Source organism: Halichoerus grypus, chromosome 2, assembly GCF_964656455.1.
Source record: "Halichoerus grypus chromosome 2, mHalGry1.hap1.1, whole genome shotgun sequence".
Taxonomy (NCBI): Eukaryota; Metazoa; Chordata; class Mammalia; order Carnivora; family Phocidae; genus Halichoerus; species Halichoerus grypus.
The window spans coordinates 119,008,142-119,028,927 of NC_135713.1; the positions used below are offsets into that span (position 1 = coordinate 119,008,142).

General features: G+C 49.3%; 3 protein-coding genes across 6 annotated transcripts; 2 read left to right on the forward strand and 1 right to left on the reverse strand.

Annotated features, from left to right (window-relative positions):
• Window positions 1-20: 20 nt before the first annotated feature.
• APBB3 (amyloid beta precursor protein binding family B member 3) lies at window positions 21-6,776 on the forward strand. 4 transcript variants are annotated; one of them, XM_078067423.1, is made up of 12 exons: window positions 21-336; window positions 774-937; window positions 1,021-1,097; window positions 1,646-1,706; window positions 1,945-2,097; window positions 2,220-2,347; window positions 2,790-2,904; window positions 3,027-3,111; window positions 3,359-3,442; window positions 3,726-3,841; window positions 3,976-4,167; window positions 6,651-6,776. In XM_078067423.1, the coding sequence occupies exons 1-12, from the start codon at window positions 288-290 to the stop codon at window positions 6,732-6,734; spliced, it is 1,308 nt and encodes a 435-aa protein (XP_077923549.1). In that variant the 5' UTR covers window positions 21-287; the 3' UTR covers window positions 6,735-6,776. The 4 variants fall into 4 exon arrangements, with proteins under 4 accessions (XP_077923549.1, XP_077923550.1, XP_077923551.1 ...); XM_078067424.1 differs by having other exon boundaries at window positions 6,583-6,720; XM_078067425.1 differs by lacking the exon at window positions 6,651-6,776 and adding an exon at window positions 4,515-5,289.
• On the forward strand, window positions 6,658-12,646 carry SRA1 (steroid receptor RNA activator 1). Its single transcript, XM_036124059.2, has 5 exons — window positions 6,658-6,791; window positions 6,921-7,046; window positions 11,446-11,651; window positions 11,965-12,073; window positions 12,227-12,646. Exons 1-5 carry the CDS (start codon window positions 6,767-6,769, stop codon window positions 12,436-12,438), a joined length of 678 nt encoding a protein of 225 aa, XP_035979952.1. The 5' UTR covers window positions 6,658-6,766; the 3' UTR covers window positions 12,439-12,646.
• A 949-nt stretch (window positions 12,647-13,595) lies between these two features.
• Window positions 13,596-15,643, reverse strand: EIF4EBP3 (eukaryotic translation initiation factor 4E binding protein 3). Its single transcript, XM_036124086.2, has 3 exons — window positions 15,421-15,643; window positions 14,104-14,277; window positions 13,596-13,944 (listed from the first exon to the last, which is right to left on the reverse strand). Exons 1-3 carry the CDS (start codon window positions 15,521-15,523, stop codon window positions 13,916-13,918), a joined length of 306 nt encoding a protein of 101 aa, XP_035979979.1. The 5' UTR covers window positions 15,524-15,643; the 3' UTR covers window positions 13,596-13,915.
• Between the last annotated feature and the right edge of the window lie 5,143 nt (window positions 15,644-20,786).

The following is a 20,786-nucleotide window of genomic DNA, read 5'->3' on the forward strand; positions in this document are numbered from 1 at the left end:
GGGGGCGTTGGCGTCGGTCGGTGCGCTTTCCCGGAGCCACGCACGGAAACGTGCACCCACTTGGGGATCTAGAGGCCTGTTTACACGCGCCACCCCTCGGCGGGCGGCGCTGCTCAGGCTCGTCCTTTCCCGCTCCTGGGACTCGGCTCTTACCCCACCTTGTATTTGTGCAGCGCCCGTTGGCCTGGCCAGAGCAGAGAGGCTGGTTTGTGAGCGCAGCCGCTCCGGAGGTCGAGCTGGGCTGAGATTGCGGGCCGGCGAAGGCCGGCGGGGACGCGGTCGGGGCTATGCTGGGCAAGGATTACATGCTGGCCATCATTCTGGTCAACTGCGATGGTGTGCACGGAGGGGCCCGATGGGAGGATGGGGAGCTGAGGGGGAACGAGGGAGTCGACGGGGTATGTCTCAGGGTGAGGACCAGGGGACAAGTGAACCCTGGATCTTTGCGCTGTAGAGGACCTCCTGGACCTCCATCCTAAGGATTGTCCCTTTAGGTTGGAAGGAGTGTTTTTTTTTTTTCTTTAATTTATTAATTTGAGAGAGAGAGAGCACAAGCGGGAAAAGGGAGAAGCAGGCTCCCTGCTGAGCAGGGAGCCCCATATGGGGCTGATCCCAGGACCCTGAGATCATGACCTGAGCCCAAGGTAGCTGCTTAAAGGACTGAGCCACCCAGGCGCCCCTGGAGGTTGGTTCTGACAGGGTTATTCTGAACACACCAATATGCCTTCCCTCTCCAATCCCGTGATTCCTCTCCCCATCCCATGTTCCTGTAGATGACTTGTGGGGGGACCAGAGTCTTGAGGGGGAGCCAGGACTGCCCCCTGGCTGGAGGAAGATACGAGATGCTGCAGGTACTTACTATTGGCATGTACCCAGTGGCAGCACCCAGTGGCAGCGCCCAAGCTGGGAGACAGGCGATGCAGAGGATCCAGGCACGGTAGGTGGAGTGTGAGGAGGGGGGTCTGAGCCTGTGTGTGGATCTAGGCCTGCTGCCACACTGACCTAGTTCCCTCTCTACAGAGGATGGAGGGGATTTGGGGACTTCGGCCCCCCAAGGGGAGATCCTTCTCTAGCCTGGAGAGCTCACTGGATCGCAGGTAACAGGGATAGGCCAGGCAGAATGAAAGACTTGGGGTTCCATGGCATTCAGAGATGCAGCTGGACTCACATTCTGCTTTCAAGCCCAGGTTCTTGGCTCTGTCCCATATCTTGAGACTTAGTATTTTGAAGTTTGTCCCTTGTTCCATGATCTGTGTTTTTCTACATGTTCTTTCCTATTCTGGGTACTGATAAATCACATTCTAGATCTTGGCCACTGTACTAAGCTCTTTTCTGTGGGGGTTCCTGTCCTGTGTTCTAGAGAGTCTTGTCTCAATTTGGGGTTTTGGTCCAAGTTTTGGATCCTGTTCCATGTTTGCAACTTTTATTCTATGTCCTGTGTCCTGAATTTTTGTTTGAATTTTAAACCTCACTCTGTGTTACATTCATTTAATATGTCCTGGGCCCTCTCCCACTCTGGTTTTATATTTGGGGCACTATGTTCTGGGTCTTATCCCACATCTCATGCCCATCAAGCAGTCAGGGCTTCCCTACTGTCCGTTCTGTAGGAAGTGTGGTCACCTTACGAGCTCTGGCTCTCTTCCAGGAACTCTCTGCCCTGGTATGGTGAGGAGTCCTACATCCAGAGTGTGGAGCCAGGGGCTAAGGTAGTGTCTTGGGCCTGAAGGCCCAAGGAATGGTGGTGGGGGTGGTGGATATTTCCAAGGGAAAGGTCAGGGGTGGGAGTGGGCTGGGAAGAAGTGATGAAGCGTGAAGGGAGTGGGTACCAGAAGGTTTATGTGTGTGGAACCTGCAACATCTCCCATCCTACTCTGCCTCCTGTTCCACTTCCATGTCCACCTCCACTTACTCAGAGCCCTCCTGTCCTTTCCCCTAACCCGTCAGTGCTTTGCAGTCCGCTCCCTGGGTTGGGTAGAGGTACCCGAAGAGGATCTGGTACCAGGGAAGAGCAGCATTGCAGTCAATAACTGCATCCAGCAACTGGCCCAGACTCGCAGCCGTAGCCGCAGCCAGCCCCCAGATGGTGCCTGGGGTGAGGTGAGCTGGCTGGCCCTTCAAGGGATTCAGCCCAGGGCCCAGCAGAGACAGTTGTTGCTGAATTGCCTGTTCTCCGTGGCAATCACCTTCATCTGAGCTCTGGACTGACCTTTCCTTGGCAGGGCCAGAACATGCTGATGATCCTAAAGAAGGATGCCATGAGCCTGGTGAATCCTCTGGACCACAGTCTGATCCACTGCCAGCCTCTGGTGCACATCCGTGTGTGGGGTGTGGGCAGCTCCAAGGGCCGGTGAGGACCCCTACATCCCCCCCTTCAAGTGAGAGTTGCTCCTCCCTCCCTCCTGCAGGCTGTGATCCCCACTGATGCTGATCCTCTGTACTTGAACCCCTGGACACAGATTCTCTGACATGGACCCAAGCTCTGCCTCCCCTGCCTGGTCCAGCTGTGGTTGGGGAGGGTGGGCCCAGCTCAGCAGGGACGGATGGGGGAGAGCCTGAGAGGCTGGGCTGATTCTCTCCTGTGCTCCCACATGCTTCCGGAACAGTGACAGGTGAGCAACAGCCCGGTGCCTTGAGCCCCAGCCCTGACCTCCCTATTCTATCCCCACCGTGTCCCTTGCCTGACTCTCCAGTCTCCTGCAGGCACTACAGGTCCCTGTTCCTACCCAGCCTCTACCCTACCCCAATCTCCACCCCTGCCCCTGCCCCAGCCCCATCTCTCACCCTGCTAGGGACTTCGCTTTTGTGGCGGGTGACAAAGACAGCTGTATGCTCAAGTGCCATGTGTTTCGCTGTGATGTCCCTGCCAAGGCCATCGCCAGTGTCCTACATGGGCTCTGTGCCCAGGTAAGGGCCAAGAATGGGGCAGGAATTGTGGGTATGGAGCTGGTCTGAAGCTTCCAAGGTGGTTGGGTCAGGGAAGTATTGACCCTCTCCCTTTATCTCATGCTGGTTGCACTGTGTTTCAGATCTTGTCAGAGCGAGTAGGTGTCAGTGGTGATTCCCCTTGCTCCTCCCTAGACCCCATCTCCCCTGAAGACCTGCCACGGCAAGGTATGGGGAGGGAGGTCTTGCATTGCAGTAAGAGGCTACTTTAGTGAAAGTTTGGGCCGTTTAGTCATGGTTGTTTAGTACTTCCCTGGAGATGTGGGACTTCTGATGTGTGCTGGTTCCAGGGATCCCAAACTCTGAACTGGAGGAGCATCCATGGCCTTCCTTTTACTAGCTCCAGTTCTCAGAAGGGTGGGTAAGGGGGTCATTGAGAGAGTGCTCAGGCCAACTTGCTGCGTGTACATTTCAGTGGAGCTGCTGGATGCGGTGAGCCAGGCTGCTCAGAAGTACGAGGCACTGTACATGGGGACTTTGCCAGTCAACAAAGCCATGGGTGAGGACTGAGCTGGGTGAGGACTGAGCTAGCTGAGGAGGTGGGCTACATGAGGTCAGGGAAGGTGGGTATGGTAGGATCTACCACCATTTCTCAGAGTGCTCCCATGGCCCTGTCCGGCCTACAGTGTGCCATCCTTCCCAACTCAGGATTCTAAGCCCAGCCCCAGCCCTTCTATTGCCATCTCTCTGAATCCCAAGTCCGTGAGAGGGGCCTAGACACTCCCCGCAGATCCCTTTTTTCTTTACATCTGGGAGACACTATGGTGGGCATGTCCCCTCAGGCATGGACGTGCTGAATGAGGCCATTGGTACCCTCACCACCCGGGGGGACCAGGATACCTGGGTCCCTGCCATGCTCAGTGTGTCTGACTCTCTAATGACTGCACATCCCATTCAGGTACCAGAAGAAGGTGAAGGTGGGGGCTGTGGAGGGGTGGGAGGGATGCTCAGGGGCTCATTGCTTGCTATTGGAAGAGCTCACTGGGTCCAGCCAGTGCCCAGTCCTCTAGTGACCAGGCCTGGTGTGGGCAGGCAGAAGCTGGTGCAGAGGAGGAACCACTATGGCAGTGCCCTGTGCGCCTTGTGACCTTTATTGGTGTTGGCCGTGACCCTCACACCTTTGGCCTCATTGCTGACCTGGGCCGTCAGAGCTTCCAGTGTGCAGCCTTCTGGTGCCAGCCCCATGCAGGGGGACTCTCTGAAGCTGTGCAGGCTGCTTGCATGGTGAGTTACGGGTGGGAATGGGTGGGTGGGGTTGCCCTGCAGCTGCTCTGTACTGGTGACTGGGGCTCAGGATTGGCACCCTCCAGAAATCACAAACCAGTAATCCCAGGGCTGACTATAGTAAACTACTCTTTTATTTGGCCCTCATGCTGTTTTTAATAAGTTCGAGTTAGTTGCTAATATTTAAAGCCAGAATATTTCATGTTATTAATTGCTATTCCTGTTTCTCTTAAAATATCAGAACCTCTGATACTGGGTCCACACATATAAATTTCAACATTCAGCTGAATTGTGTAGGGGCTGTTCGCGGTAGGGTGGGCACTGTTTCTCCTGTTTCTCTCGTTTAGGTTATTTCCTGGCATCTGTGCGCATTGGAATGTGGGATGCTTGCACTCTATGAATTCAGCTTACTCTTTCCTTAACAAACATGAGTGCCTACAGGGTCCCGGGCACCATACTGGATCCTGGGAATTCACTGGTAGAGAAGGCACAGACTTTGCCCTCACACAACACTCAGGTTAGATCAGAGACAGACCAGAAGGGAGTTGTACACCACAGGATGATGAAGGAGATGGCCCATTCCAGAAGGCCACCTGAAAGAGGTGATAGGAAGCTGAGAATTGAAGGTTCAAGGAAGAAGTTTGGTAAAGGGGAATGGGACAGAAGGTGTGCCAAATACAAGGACGCCCAGCTGTGAAGATGAGAGCAATATTGGTGGATTAGGGTATCTAAAAGAATCTAGTGTATCTGGAGGGGTGGATGAAGTGAGAGATGGGGGCAGAAAAAACATCAGGTCACGGAAGAACTTAGAGATTGTGGTCATGAGTTTATTTTGTCCCAAGTCACTTTGAGCCATTGAAAGGTTTTGAGCAGTGAATTTAAGTTTGTGGGTCAGGAAGATCACTTAGGGTACATTGTGGGTAAGTCTGAGCTCCAGTTCTATCATTTTTTGCCTAGGTGACCTTGGGCAAGTTACGTATATTCTCTCTGAACCAAAATTTCCTCATTTGCAAAATGGTAATAACACCTGATAAATAACTTTGAATTAAGTTAAATTATGCGAAGCACTTAGCACAGTGTCCAGCCCTCCTTAAATGCTCAGTAAATGTCAAATTTTCTGTTTCTGTTATTGAGCTCCCTGGGAATGCTGTAGGGGCTCCAGATGGGGCCCACTACCAGCCTCATTCATAGCAGACTGAAGCCATGGCCAGTTGCCTGTTCTGCAGAAGCTTTCAGGGAGTCCAGGGGCAGAAAGGAGCTGGATCCTCACATTCCCCTTTTCCCTAGGTTCAGTACCAGAAGTGTCTTGTGGCCTCTGCAGCTCGAGGCAAGGCCTGGGGTGCCCAGGCCCGTGCCCGCCTGCGGCTCAAGCGGACCAGCTCCGTGGACTCCCCAGGAGGTCCCCTCCCGCTTCCCCTGCTCAAAGGAGGGGTTGGGGGTGCAGGGGCAGCCCCTCGAAAGCGGGGTGTCTTCTCTTTTCTTGATGCCTTCCGTCTGAAACCCTCTCTGCTCCATATGCCCTAAGTTAATCCAGGAGGACTGGGTAAGGAGGCTCTGGGTCCATGCCCAACTCTATACCCCTTCATTCTCCAGGGGCCTGTAGCCTCTCACTCCTTGAAGCCTTCTCTGCCTGCCCCTCCGGCTCTTGCCTACCCTCTGTTTATTGCCCGGTTTATTAAATATTTATAGGGATGACTGAGAGGCCCTGCACCACAACCCAGGCCCCTGGCTGCCCTTTCCCTGGGTCCCTGTGTTCCTTGCCCCTGTCCAGCCCTGGACAGTTGGCTCTACCTCAGCAACACTTTATAGCAAAATCAGTACAAATAAAAATCCCTCAGTGACCTCACTGGGTGTGAGTATATTGGGCCTGGGACAGGGTTGGGGGTTAACACCTGCGTGAGGTGAGTGTCTGTGTCTCTGCTTGGTGTTGGCTGCCTGTAGTCACATGAGGACATGGGTGTGGCAGAAATCTGACTTCATTCTTTCAACAAATGTATTTTCTAAGGTCTGTGCTAGACAGTGGGGATATAAAACACGGTTCCACCTTCAGAAGGGGAGATGAACAAGCATTAAATAAGGTAGATAATACATAGTACAACTAGGAAATCTCAGCGTTGTGGAGGCTCGAGTAAGATACTTAACCTGACCTAAGTACTGAAGGAAAGTGAATACTAGTTACTGAGCCTAGGGAGTATAAATGTGCAGGGCAGTAGACAGAGGTGAGGTTCTAGAATTCCAGCTGGTTAGATCACACACGGACATTTGTGAGGCAGGAGTTTCTGGTGGTTAAAACTTACTCCTGAGAGCAACTGTGACAGAGTTTGAACCTACAGGGGATTAGGGCTCCTAGAGCGCCGCCTCTTGGAAAACAGGCCCCTTTAGTGCCTTGTGATCAGGGCCCCGATGTTTTATTAGCTGGAGATTTCGAGTTCCTTAGGGAGCTGGGCCCCGTTCCCACAGTGGCTCCCGGCATTTCTGAACAGCCATTCAACGTAGACGGCTCCTGGCAACCGGCCGGCCCGGGGGCGGCCCCGACCCGCTCGGGTGTACGGCCGCCCCGGAAGTGACGCGCTGTGCTGCCGGCCGTGCGGAAGTGGAGATGGCGGAGCTGTACGTGAAGCCGGGTGAGCGCGGCCGGCGGCCTAGGGGCGCTGGGTCGTCCCCCTACCCAAGCTGAGGGCAGCTCCTGCACGGGGAGGGGTGGAGCCGTCGTCTCTCCGGGGCTCGCTTCACATGTCCCCTCACTTCCGCAGGCAACAAGGAGCGTGGCTGGAACGACCCGCCGCAGTTCTCCTACGGGCTGCAGACACTGGCTGGGGGACCCAAGCGCACGTCGCTCACCAAGAGGGTCGCCGCTCCCCAGGATGGCTCCCCCAGAGGTGCGTGGGGGCCCTGTGCGCGGAGACCGGCCGAGAGGGCGGTGCCAGGGATAAACTTGGCCCGAGGGCCCTTTTTGTGCCCCTCTGAGGTCTGAGAGGTTGAGCTCCATAAAGGGGCACAGGGCAGGCCCTTTTCGGGGCTCCTTCTCTACTGACATTTATGTCAATAAATGGTAAGTTTCAATAGAATCTCTCTTTGCTTTCACTGTAGGTGAGCTCATCCAGACCTATGTTTTTTTTTTTTTTTTATACAGTTTTTATTCTCAAATTGTTTCCACATTTTATTTCCAACTTGAATACCATAGCGATATATTCATTTGTCTTGTGCTACATCTTCACTTGGTTCTATGATAAGCATCCAGACTTAATGTGTTCATTCATTCATTCATCCAGTGTTATCTACTGAGCATCTCTGAGCCAGGCACTGCTTGAGGACAAGCTAGACAGCAGTGAACAAGACAAAAAAGGTTTCTGTTTTCATGTCTATCTCCAAAGCTAGGCTACACTTTAGCTTTGGAGATAGACAAATTAAGTAGTGGTAAGGGCTCTGCAGAAGAAACAGGGTAATGCAAGAGTGACTTTGTAACTAAGTTAGGTGGCTGAGGAGCTAAGTTTAAGCTGAATGGTTAAGATCTAGCCTGAAAGCAAAGATCAGGTGTAAGAGCATTCCACATGCTGGAAACAGTGCAAAGGCCCTGAGAACAAGTTTGGCAAATTCAGAGACTGAGGGAATACCTAATGGCTAGAGCATAGTGGCTTAGGTAGAGAAATTAAAATCTGAGAAGTAGGCAGGGGCCAGATCATAGTGGGTTTTATAAACCAGGATAAGGAGTTTGTATTTTTGTCTGGGTAAAGTTGGAAGCCACTGAGAAGTTTAAAGTAGAGGGAGGGACACCTTTACTTCTGAGCGTGTCCTGTGCGAACAGCTGGAGCTATGGCCCCCCAAAAGGGACTCAGATTTAGCTCTTTCAGCACCCTTATGTTATCCACACTCAGCACTGCAGAGAAATGACACAAACCAGGGTTTTTAAATTATTATTTTTTTAAAAGAAAGGGTGAGTGGGGGAGGGGCAGAGGGAGCGAGAGAGTCCCAAGCAGGGAGAGCCTGATGCGGGGCTCAATCTCACGACCCTGAGATCATGACATGAACCAAAATCAAGATTCGATGCTTAAATGACTGAGCCACCCAAGTGCCCCACAAACCAGGGTCTCTTAACCTTGGCACGACTGACATTTTGGGCCAGATAATTCTTTGTTGTGAGGGACTGTCCTGTACTTTGTAGGATGTTTGTAGCATTCCTGGTTTCTACCCACTGAGGCCAGTAGCATTCACTCAGTTGTGACAGCCAAAAGCACCTCCAGACATTTGCCCCTGGGGGCAAAATCTCCCCAGCTTGAGAAACACTGATGTACATCTTAAAAAAGATCACTGTGCCTGCTGTATGGAAAACAGATTTTAGCGAAGATGTGGAAAGGCAAATTAAGAGGCTATTTCGGTAACATGGGCAAGATTTAACGATTTGGACAAGAGTGAGAGTATAGCGGTAGCAGGAATTGGATAGATATGGCATATGTTACTGAGGAAGTCAGTAGGAATAGATTTAGGTGAGAGAAAGAAGAATCAATATAACTTAAACTTTTCGCTTGAGGTACTGGCTGATATTGTTCATAGATACGGGAAACCAGGGGATGGGGGGCAATAAAGGTTTGGGGGGAGGGGAAAAGCAAGCTTCGTCTTGGACGTGTTAAATTTGGGCTGCTACTATAGGGAGAGGTCTAGGCCAGAATGACAGAAATGAGTCATGATTGTATGGATGGTGTTTGGTGTGGGCTCGAATGAGCTTACTTAAAAAGAATGTGTGGATAGAGGCCTAAAGAGGGTCCAAGATGGAGCCCCAAGGCTCTCTAGCATTTCAAGGTTGAGTAGAATAGGAATTACTAGAGGGGCTTGAGAAATAGCTAAAGTAGCAAGAAGAAAAGTAAAATTTACCCAGAGTAAAATTTTGACTCAACCATTATGGATGATGCTGAGAGGTCAGGACAGATCGAGAAAAGGGACCATGGGATTTGTCAAACTAAATTAAGACACTGGTCACCACAGAAGCAGTTTGTGATGAGAGTGGAAACCCAGCTGGATGGGCTGAGGAGAGAATGTAAAAAGAAGTAGAGAGACTAACTATAGACTATAGCTCATTCAAGAAATTCTGCTGTGAGACAGAGAGAAATGAGGCTGTGCCTAAGTATGGAATGTGAGATAAGGGAGGATTTTTGTTTTTAAGATGGTAAACACTAGAGCATGTTTCTATGCTGATGGGATGATTCTCTAGTGGGAGAACTGGTGGGGCAGGAAAACAGGATAACTGCAGGAGAGAAACCTAGAGAAGACGAGGCTGGCATTAGTATAGCTGGAAAGATGGCCTCTGATAGGAGCAGGAAACTTTCATCTATCAGAGGAAGGAAAGTGGCCACAGGTACAGGCAGATTAGTAGAACTGGTGGTGAGAGGAGAAAGTTCCTGTTTAATGACCTCCCTTTTCTCAGTGAAATATGAGTTAGTGTTGGATGTAGAATGCAGGGAAAGGAAAAGTAGGGGAAGAAGATAGAAAAATTCAGGGAGAAAATATGGGAAGAGTTCTGAAGAATGGAAAAGTGAGGCAAAGGATAGGAATTCCAGATAGTGTTGGATACCTTTTAATATCTGTACCCATGAATTTAAAGTGTAACTCAACAGCATGGTTCTGTTTTTCCTCCTAACAAGTGTGGGCAAGTTGGGTTTACCGGGAAAGTGGGACAGTGGGGGGGATAAAGTGAGGTAAGAGTGTCTATAAGGGAGTGATTTTAATGCATGAAATCTGATTGATTGGGCTGGAAGGATAGGAGAGGTGGTCAGGTTTTGGAGATGGCACAGTGTTGTTGAGAACAAGGCAGAGAGGAGTGAGAGGCTGAGGAAGGGTAGGAAAAATCATCATTGGAGACGAGGAGCTTAAGAAACTGAGAGGCCAGCCTATAAGATGAATTAATCATCCATGTCAGTGTTGATGCCTAGAAGTCAATTGACTTTTCTCTTCTCTTTTTCCATAGTGCTTTCGACCATCCCATTACTACAGGCAAAAACCGAGAGTCATCCTTGACTCCTCTCTCCCAATCCACAAAGTCCTGTTGCTCCCTCCTCCTAAATAAATCTCAGACCACTCCATTTCCCCTCATCTGCTCTCTAGTCCATGCCAGGATTCTCCTTCCTGGACTACTCCATTAACTTCCCAGCTGTTGTCCATGCCACCATTCTTGACCTATTCTCATCTATTTTTCACAGACCATACTGAGTGAATGTCTTAAAAAACAAGTCTAGTTACATCATCCCCTGCTTTTATAAACCTGCAGTGGCTTACCATTAACATTAGGCTCAAAGCCAAACGCCTCCAAAGCCCTATACGGTCTGGACTCCTGCTTGCTTCTCCAGAGATAGCTAATACTGCTTTCTTCAGTGTTAATAATTTCCAGCCATGCAGGGCTGGTTTGTGTAACTTGAACAAGTCAGGACTTACCCGGCTCTTAGGCACTGCCCTTACCTCTGCCCAGTACATGATTCTTTGTGGCTGCAGCTACCTCATCCATTAGCTATTAACGTTGTGAACACTTTTTGTTACACAGTAATCTAGCAGTTGCACCTATATTCTTACTTAATCATCACTGCAATCCTGTGAAGTAAGTGCTACTACCATGATATCCCCATTTTATAAAAAAGGAACCCAAGCTCAGGGGTTAAGGGTAACCTGCCAAATGCCACGTAGTGGGTAAGCAAGGATAAACTTAGAAGTCACCTCAGAAGGTCTTCCTTGAACACTCAGTCTGGGTGGTTCCCTGTACTATACCCCCCTTTTGAAAAGATTTTATTTATTTTGAGAGAGAGCAGCGCTAGAGTGTGCATGAGTGGGGGGAGGGACAGAGGGAAAGGAAGAGAGAATCTCAAGCAAGCTGCCTCCGTGCTGAGCGAGGAGCCTGACTCGGGGCTCCAGCTCACAACCATGAGATCATGACCTAAGCTGAAATCAAGAGTCCAAGGCTTAACTGAGCCACACACCCAGGCGCCCCTACTATTCCTCTTTATTACATCACGTTTTCTTTGTAGCATGCAACATAATTTGGTAATTTTCTTGTGTGTGTGTGTGTGTTTTCTTTCCCTAGGATTTCTGCTCTGAGGTCAGGAACCTAATCCATCTGGTTTACTACTCTGTCTCTGGTGCCTTGCACATTGTCTGGCACATGGTAGAGACTTCATAAATATACATTTTTTAGTGAACGAGCTGTCCCAGAGAGTAGCCTTCTAGAAGGGATGAAGTTAGAATTGAGCTTTTTACCTGTTTTAGCCATGTTTGCTTGATCCCACTTTACCTTTTCAGTTCCCACCTCACAGACTTCTCCTGGGCCTCCCCCAATGGGGCCTCCACCTCCTTCAAATAAGGCTTCCAGGCCCCCATCTGTGGGAAGTCATCCTGCCTCCAGTGTGGGGCCAACCAATTTCCCAGTCATTGAATCTGAAACTCTTCTGGAAGATGTGCTCAAACCTTTGGAAGAGGCACTGGAGGACTGCCGTGGCCACACAAAGGTAATAAGCCCTGGCACACCAGTGGGGGGATAAAAGGACTGCGGTCCTTCGTTTTCTTACTTGTAAAGTAGCACTCCAGAATGAGTTTCCGAGGATCTGAGAAACTCTGGAAATTGTAAAATTCTAGCCATATATGCATTTTTCTTGGGAGGCGATCCATAAGTTTTGTCAGATTCTCAGTGGGGCCTCTACCCAGAACTCTTAAGTGTTTCTCTGGGCCAGAGAAAGCAGGTCCACTTCCTATTTGGTGTTGCCTTTCCCCTGCTCCTGTTGGGCTAGCAGCACTGACTTGGAGGGGGCTTCTGTCTCTCAGAAGCAAGTATGTGATGACATCAGCCGCCGCGTGGCTCTGCTGCGGGAACAGTGGGCTGGAGGGAAGCTGTCAGTGCCTGTGAAGAAGAGGATGGCCCTGCTGGTGCAAGGTATGGGTAGGTCCTTTGTCTAGCCTAGCTCCCTCAACTTGTCATGGATGGCTCAGCTGGAAGAGATGCCGAGATTCTGGCTGGCTGGGATCAGAGGACTGAGAGCTAGGTCTTTTGCCCCAAGCTGCTTGTTTACCTCCTGTCTTTCCTCAGAGCTTTCAAGTCACCAGTGGGATGCAGCAGATGACATCCACCGCTCACTCATGGTTGACCATGTGACTGAGGTCAGTCAGTGGATGGTGGGAGTTAAAAGATTAATTGCAGAAAAGAGGAATCTGTCTTCAGAGGAACAGTCCAATGAAGAGAAATCTACAGCCACAGCTGAGGAGAACCAGACGGTACCAGGCGTCCAAGAGGTTCCATAATCCCGTGGGATCCCGACTCACACCATTTCCTATGCCTTGGCCTTCTCTCACCTGGCTCCCTCTTACCATTTGGGAGACTGTCTGCCTCCTTGGGATCCTTCGCCTGATCTACCCATCTCTGGGGGAAGAGGTGTCAGCCACCTGGGCCACAGGGAAGTCACCTGTTACCCATAACATATCATTTCAATAAAAACATCTTAATAGCGGGCCCTGGGTAGGAGAGAGAAGCCTTTCTTGTGCCAAACTAGTTGCTTGTGGTGTCCTTGACTGCCTTGCTCCCTGTGTACCCTACAAACCTCTCTTCTTCCTTTCATCATGAATGGCTTTGCTAGGCATGACCAATTACTGCCTGCCACTTTCCCCCCAAATAGACGGAAACACACATTCCTTGCTGGGCTGAGTAGCTCTATTTTTGGATAATTTCGTTTCAGCATAAGAACAGAGGTTTAAATAGCAGGGGAGATTTTTCCCTCAAGAAAAGGAGACCGCCCTGTTAGCACTGTCACCTTTGAGATACACAGTGCTATAGAGATTAGAACATAGCGGTGTAAATTGAAGGAGAAAGACTAGATTGCTGAGATATGGGATCATGACTTTTTGGGGGGCTGGGGGTTGGTTAGGGGTAGGATCATGACTCTGTCTGACTCACCAAAAGAGCTGCTACCTCATTTTTGGCCCTAAAGTCTCTTCTAACCCTCTGAGGACAAGAGAGCCAGGTGGAAGGGGCCAGAGAGGTTCAAATCAAGCGGAGAGGGGAGAATATAGGTTTTCAGTGTTGGAATAGGGGATGATACTTACAGGTGGGAGGCAGCAAAGGCATGGGGAGAGAGTGGAGAAAGTTAAACTCTAAGGCAGTGCCTCTTTTTTCCTGCTTTGGAATAGACAGGGAGGGACTGCCGGAGAGGCCCAATTCCAGGAAGGCTGCTTCCTCGAAAGGCTGGAATGGCCCTTGGCAGGGCTCAGGCTACTGCTGTTTATGGTTTGGCGGCTCCTGTAGCCTGCCCCCATAGCCTGGCTTAGGCTCTAACTGCTGCTGGAGGTGGGCCCAATGACAGCTGGGAAGGGACCTGGGACCTCTGATCCTAACCAGATCTGCTGGGGCCCTTGGCTGTGTGGCTGAGATAGGAAGGTCAGTGTTGAGAACACCGGAGTCAAAGCATTCTTTGAATTTTTACTAAGCGATCAGACAGTGACATAACTCCATCCCTCAGTCCCAGCCTCAGCCCCTGATGGTGGAGGGCTGGGGGTTGGGAGGAGTACCTACAGACCAAAGGGAAAGTAGAGCTAAGGGCTTGGCAAGTTGCCCACTCCTATCCCTGGTCTAGCTGCCTCAGAACTAAGGGAGGCCCAAAACCAACAAGTCACTCCCTTCCAGATTATATGAGGCCACCTGGTGTCTGGAATACACCAGGAAGAGGTGATGGCAGCAGCGGTATGAGGGATTCCTCTAATTCCACACAGGATCATCTGCACTGGATTAGATGTCCATTTCAAATTGTGCGTCATCTGGAGAAAGAGAAGGCAGGAGGACTGGTTGCTGGGCTGGGCCACAAGCTCAGAAAGCTTAGCATCAGTGCAGAAAACCCTCTCAGCATTAAACCCCCACTCTACTTAACAGGGGAATTTGGACTCAAAGCATTTAATTTTAGGCCCTGCTTTCCTTACCGGGTATCTCTTCCTCTGTCTCCTTCTGCTCCTTCAGCTCCTCCAGCTTGGAGGGTGGGGCTGTTGGAGGAGTTGTGACCCCGGGAATCTGAGGGAGGCAGCAGGGGGGCGTCCGAGCAATGGGTGAGTTCTTGCACTCCAGCAGGAACTTTCGGTCGTAGATGATCCTGGTGCCTGTCAAGGGGTAGGGACCAGTTAAGAGGCTGGAGCCTGGGTATAGAGCTGTTAAGGGAGTGTCACACACAGGCCTGTTAGGGACCTGGGACTCACACTTCCTCATGTATTAAAGGGCTGCTGCTCTGCAGCCCAGCTGGGACCTCAGCTGACGAGCCTTCAGAGCTCTTAAAGACTTCCAGGTCCAACCAAGATGTGGCTAAGTGCCATAAAGCAAGGGGGGGCATCCCAGCTGCTCCAGGCAGGGGCTTCTGGTTTAGGGAAACTTCAGGTCTCCGTTCTAGGAGCACAAAACTTGGAGAACTCAGGTACTTCGGACTGTTCTCGTCTGGCTCTGCTGGCTCTGGGACTTCCCTACTTTGGTTGGGGGTGGGGGACGTCAGTCCTTCAGGCAGTGAGCTCAGGAAGCCAAGTAGCAGATGTAAAGAGGAGTTTCACCCCCGCTGCCCCCTGGATCCTGATACCCTGCAGGGAGAAATTGTGTTCCTCTGGACAGGGGCTTTCCCCGGGAAACACAGGGACAGACTGTTCTTATCCTGACCCCTCCCAAGTCCTATCAGGCTCAGCCTCACCCTACAGAAACTTGGCCCCAGTTCTGTCCTCAAAGGGCCCTACCCTGTTCTTGCCCCTCCCCTCTGCTCCACGTGGCAGGAAACCCTGGGTCGGGAGCCCAGCAGCTCAAGATCCCAGGCAATCAGCCCAACCAAACAGCCGCCAGCCAGCCAGCCAGCCAGCCAGCCAGCCAGCCAGCCAGCCGCAGATACCCAAAGCTCCTGGCTCCAACTGCCTGAGTCCTGCTCTAGCCGCTTTGTAAGACCTGGTGCTTGCCGCTGAGGCCACGCACTGCTGGGGCTTCGGCTCCTAATCCCAGGCGGCAAAGTCGGGAGGGGCCGGTGACCAAGGCATCCAGAACCAGGCCACAGCGAGGATTTCAGCTCACAGTCACCCGGAAGCTAGGCTTTAAGCCATCGTGCATTACTTTGAGGTTTCAGGGAACTGGGCTTCAGTTTCAAACATCCCCCGCCCCCTGCAAAAGGGCCTGCGGACAGAATCCAAGGCCTGCACCTCCCCACTCCCGCCCCGCGGCAGGACACACGCGCTGGCCTGCCCAATGCCCGCGGACCCCCAGCCCGGCCCGCTGACCTCCCGGGGTAGTGGCGTATAGCGTGCCCCCCGGCGTGGTGCTGTAGCAGTCGGGCAGCCGGTCCCTGCCCCCGGGAATCGGGCAGCTCGTGGATGTGGACATAGCGAGCGGGACGAGCAGGAAGGCAAGCGGCTGGTGCCGAGGACGCGGAGCGCAGCTAACTCTGAAGCGGACTCAGTGGACCACGTGCGGCCGCAGCAACAACACCAGGACGACGTCACGCCCGGGGCGGGCCACTAGCCGTCACTCAATCCGACGGCCCCGCCTTACTCGCGAGGGGGCAAGCCCGACTAGTCGAAAGGTAAAAGGAGTCCCGCGCCCCGCACAGGCCTCCAGTTCCTCCTGGCTCAACACTGGCCAGCCAGACTCAGCGCTGCAGCCGCTCAGCTATTTACTGTTTAAACCGGGCGCCGGGGCTCGGTGAGGTATGGCACACATTACTGCCATGTGTTAATTCACCCATTTCTCTCAACGGTTGTGGACAGTAAAGTACTATTATTAGCCACATTTTACAGGTGAGGAAAGGAAAGCCCAGAGAGGTTAAGTCACTGGCTCAAAGTCTTATCTTGTAGGAGGGGGAGCTGGGATTCAGACCTGAGAGTATCTGATTCCAAAGCCTGGAATCAGCACAGCTGGGGACTGCCTCCCATTAATCAATTACAGTACAGGGTAAAAAGTGGCCCTATGGCCTGGTGCACAGCAGGAAGGGGAAGGTCAGGGAGGGAGGGTGGCCTTTTTGGAAGAAGTGATACCTGGACCGAATAATGAATAGATGCTGGGGGATAAGAGAGGCCTGCTCTTTGATTGCTGCCACAGCTAACTAACCTCAGGAAACTAAGGAAGGTGGTGAAGAGGGCTTGATCTTTAGCCCCCTGGAAAGGAAGATCAGTCTGGCCTTAGGGGATTTTTTGATGTAGGCACTGTGATATGAAAGGAGGCAGGAGAGGGGTGGTGGAAGAGAAAGTATTAAGCCCAGTACCTACATATACTAGAAATCTTGATTTGATCAAGTTGTCTTCCGATTTCCTCAGAATCAGTATTACTACCCACCCCCATTAAGTGCAGACCACCAGACTTCATGCATTTAACAGTATTAATGTTACTTCAGTTCTGACTTAATCAGATTTTCCCATAGCTCTGATTTCTCCACTCATTAAAAATTGTTTTATAACTCAGTGCTTCTCAAATTTCAATGTGCACATAAATCACCTGGAGGTCTTGTAAATGAGGATTTTGATATGGTAAGTTTAGGGTGGGACCTGAGATTCTAAGTTTTTCATAAGATCCCAGATGATGCAGTCCCTTAGGTCTGCAGGTCCTTAGAGTAACAAGGATATTTATATTTTATTGTTCCAAATGTTTCTGAACCTCTTACAAAGTGGTGTATATCTAGAAGAAGGGTCCTGACAGTGCTGGAGGGTAAGGCTTGGGAGCAGATTGTGGGGAGCTGTCTATCACAACTCCGTTTTTGAGGTAAGTTTGGTTGGGGGAGTGAGGAATAAGATGGAGGACAGTGAGACTGAAGGTGAAGATTCTAGCATAGTGAAATGGGGTGGACCAAAGGGCAGTGGCTATGAGGATGGAGAGAAGTGGTCAGGATCCCCATACACAGAAGGGGAAAGAGAAGGTGACTGATGAAGGGTGGGGTGAGAGAGAGGGAGCTAAGCTAGGATAATTTCCAGTCTTCTGAAAGTCTTGGTAGAGGAAAAAAAAAAAAAAAGTCTTGGTCATAGTAGTACTCCCTAATATAACAGGGAAAACAAGAGAAGCATATCTTGTATTGGGGAATGTATAGTATCTGTGGAATGCTGAGATGGAACAGCACAGTAAGCAGCTAGATACATAGGTCTGAAGCTCAGGGGGAGAAATCTGGGCTAGTGATTCAGATCTGGGTGGAGTGAAATCCAAGAGTATGGGATGAGATCATCTGGACAGAAGATATAGCCTACGAAGAGGCCTGAGCACATCAACATTTATTTAAGAGGTAGTGGAGGAAGAGGATTCACCAAAAGAGACTGAGAAGTGTCAAAAGTTTTCAAGAAGGATCCCTGTGGAAGTGAGGTCACCTTTCTGTTAATTTCTACTACAAAATGACAGCAGGAGTTACTACTATATACTATATATTATACTACTATAATACTGTGGCCTTGTTTTTTAATAAATACTACTACTACTATAAAACTTTTCTTGAGGTGCTGTGTGCGCTAAGGGCTGGGGAACTAGAGATAGGTTGTTGGCCTTAGAAAGCCAGATACATCATGCATGCAATCCGGATGAGGGACCGAGAGTTTAAATCAGAGGCTCAACACAGATTACCCATTAGAATATGGGAGCTTAAAACAGACAAGCACACAAAAAAGAAAAAAAAAGAAAGAAAAGAAAAAGACCTATGCCCAGGCTCCAACCCCAGAGATATGATTAAGCCTATAAGGGAATATCAGGTCTTTGCTACCAGACAAGCTATTTGGACTTTTACCAATACCATGAAGATAAAACAGGAGGTGAAAGTAATCAAAACAGGTTGGCAGTCTGGTGGTGAGATTCATGATCCTGTTTTCCAAATTAGGTCTTAGATTGGAAGTGGTCTTAATACACATAAGTTCTGGATACTTAAAATCGTCTTTCTCTCACTCATTTGCTACAGAATAGAGTAGAGGTGAAGAATCTGCCTGATGGCAAGTGGTGACAAGTCTTCAAGGATGAATAGAAAATACAATGTTATCAGAGCCCCTCACCCCAGGACAGGGTCCACTGGGAAGACGTCATGACCAACAACACTTCTTGGTAGAAGCGATCTAGGGCTAGGGAACAAGACGTTCAGAAGCTGTTTTTCTACAGGCTTATTTGCCACTTCCTGGGTTTACAATGGGGTCCAAAGGTCTTGAACAGTGGGATAGAATCAAGTATACTAACTACTCCTTTTTGTTTGGCTTGAAACTATAATATGACTAGCCTTTCCCCTTCTACAAGACACCTCAAACTGAGGATAGTCCCCTCATGGGCTAACTTTGAGGATGGGAGGAGGATTTGGCCAGAACCTACAAGAAGAGATGAAAATTGTAGTTCCAAGTCCTGAGATTTCTTACCTCTGGTTAGGAGAGGCCACCATTGGCTGTCCAACTCTCTTCTTCGGTCTGGTTAGCTGAGGTGATGGGATTTCCCCTTTGAGAGCAGGGACTGAAGGAAGCAGACTGGCCTATAAAAGGGCAAGTCAGCACACTGTAGCCACAATAGGTTTAAAGGGTCTTAAAACATCAATAATTTTATTGGTGGTGGAATTTTATTACACTACTACTTGAAATAAGTGGGTCCAGAAACCTCGTTGATATAGTTTTATTCCTTGAATGAGCTGTTATTCTCATGGGGTTTGATCTATGCCTCAACAGGATGTTTCTTAATGACGTGAGGTCTCACTATGAATGTGCAAAGTTTTCTTCTGCCTCTATTAAAATCTCAAAATCAGTACTGTCCCACACAACAGTAGGCTTCTGATTCCATCTGAGAACCAATGGTAGGGGCTCTCAAACCTCAGAAATGTAAACATTCTGTTGGCTTCCAGTATTCCCATCCCGTATATTCTCATTCACAAGAAAAAGGAGAAAATCTGTGTTAGCACTAGTAGACTCTTTTGAGTTCATTTATGTTCAGTTTTATTTTCAGATGAGGAAAGTGAAGCCCAGAAATGAAAAATGACTTGCCTAAGGTCATAGAGCTTCAAGCGAAAAGAAACGAAAACAGAATTTAGGCTTGTCTTATTCCACTGTACCCATGCTGCCTCCCTCCAAATCCCTCGTATATTTTTAAAGTAATTAAGTTCTTACCTGAGCTAGGTTTAATCCAAGGTTCAGGTTGGTAAAAGAGCAGTAAAGTAATGCCAGGAAGAGGCAAGACAGAGGAAGAAGAGATTATAGCAGGAAAAATGGGTTGGGGAGGAGGGATCCAAACAGAAAGAAAAGACGGCAGTGCCGGTAAGAGGGCAAGGAGGCGGGTATCCTGAAAAACCGCCACGGACTGCACAGCTCCTGTTTCTTCCTAATCCTCCCAGGGGTTTCTCCTAATTGTCCCCTCTTCTCATGGGTTCTAGTTCCTGACCTGAGATAAAACTTCTCATTCTGTTATCCTCAAGGTGCAGAAGACAGGGTTAAGGGCTCTCCCAGATAATTCAAATGTATTGTAGACTGTTAAGACAGGAAAACATTTTTGTCCCACTGAATAATTTACTTAATATTATCTCTCACTAGTGTATGTTTCATTAAGAGTAGTTTCATTCATTTCACTAATATTAGGTGATTTTTGTTGTTGTTGTTGTTAGTGGTAAATAGAAACAGCAAGATATATAGGTGATCCAACGGGTCTCTTGAGAATACTTGATGTGGTTATCAAGCACTAAAAAAGCGGTAACTTCAACACCTGTGCTACTTTTCAAATCCATTCAAAATAGAAAACAAGAAATGAGGTTAAAGAAGTTCTCATATGTAAGATGATATGGAAGACAAAAGAACCAGGCACGTCTAAGACAGAACTTGGGTGTCTCATTTAGTGGTGGCTTTAGGAGCCAGGCAGAGAAGATTAAGAACTCCTGGTGGTAAGGAAGTTGAAAAGTGCTGCTGGTTAGGCTCTGCCGCTAGTTACTATTTTTTTGTACATTCTTCTTTGCCTTGATATGTGTTTTGACTTCTCTATCGGCCTGCAGCATTTTCTTATTTTCTTTTCTAGAGTGCCTATACACAAAACCAGGAAACTCCACTATATTAAAACATGAAAAAGTTGATGACTGTTCTTTTCAGAGGGTTGTTTTTCCTTCTCTATTGCATCAGATTCTTGGCATAGCCTATAGTTTGGCCAAGGCAATCCATTCTAGTGTTCCTGTGTTTAGCTTGTTAAACATATTGGCTCTTTGTACTTGGGGCTGTGGAACTAAGCCCAGAATTAGCCACATATTTATAAAGATTACTCCGCTGATTCAACAATACCACAGTATTACAGGAGGCACTCCCACCACTCCTATGTCCCAACCCAAATAAAACATAAAACACTGTAACCAAATAAGTCTTTAGAGAAAAGTCAGGAAGCACAAAAGAACCTGAAGTTGAGGATTTGGGTGTCCCTAGGTTTGTTCAGGGTCATCTGATTGCAATCCCATGGTCCTTATTGACACTCATGATCCATAAGGAGCTAACCCCAGCAAAGGCCTATCTGCTAAAGTCACGTAAGACACATTGCAGGGGCTTGAAACTTTCCTACTTATAAAATGATATGGAAGAGAACAAGAAAATAAGGAATGTTTAACACAGAATAGGTAGATAACTAGTCTTCAAAATGCTTTCTCAAGGCAGTCTAAAAATGATCTCCAAAGTGTAAAATG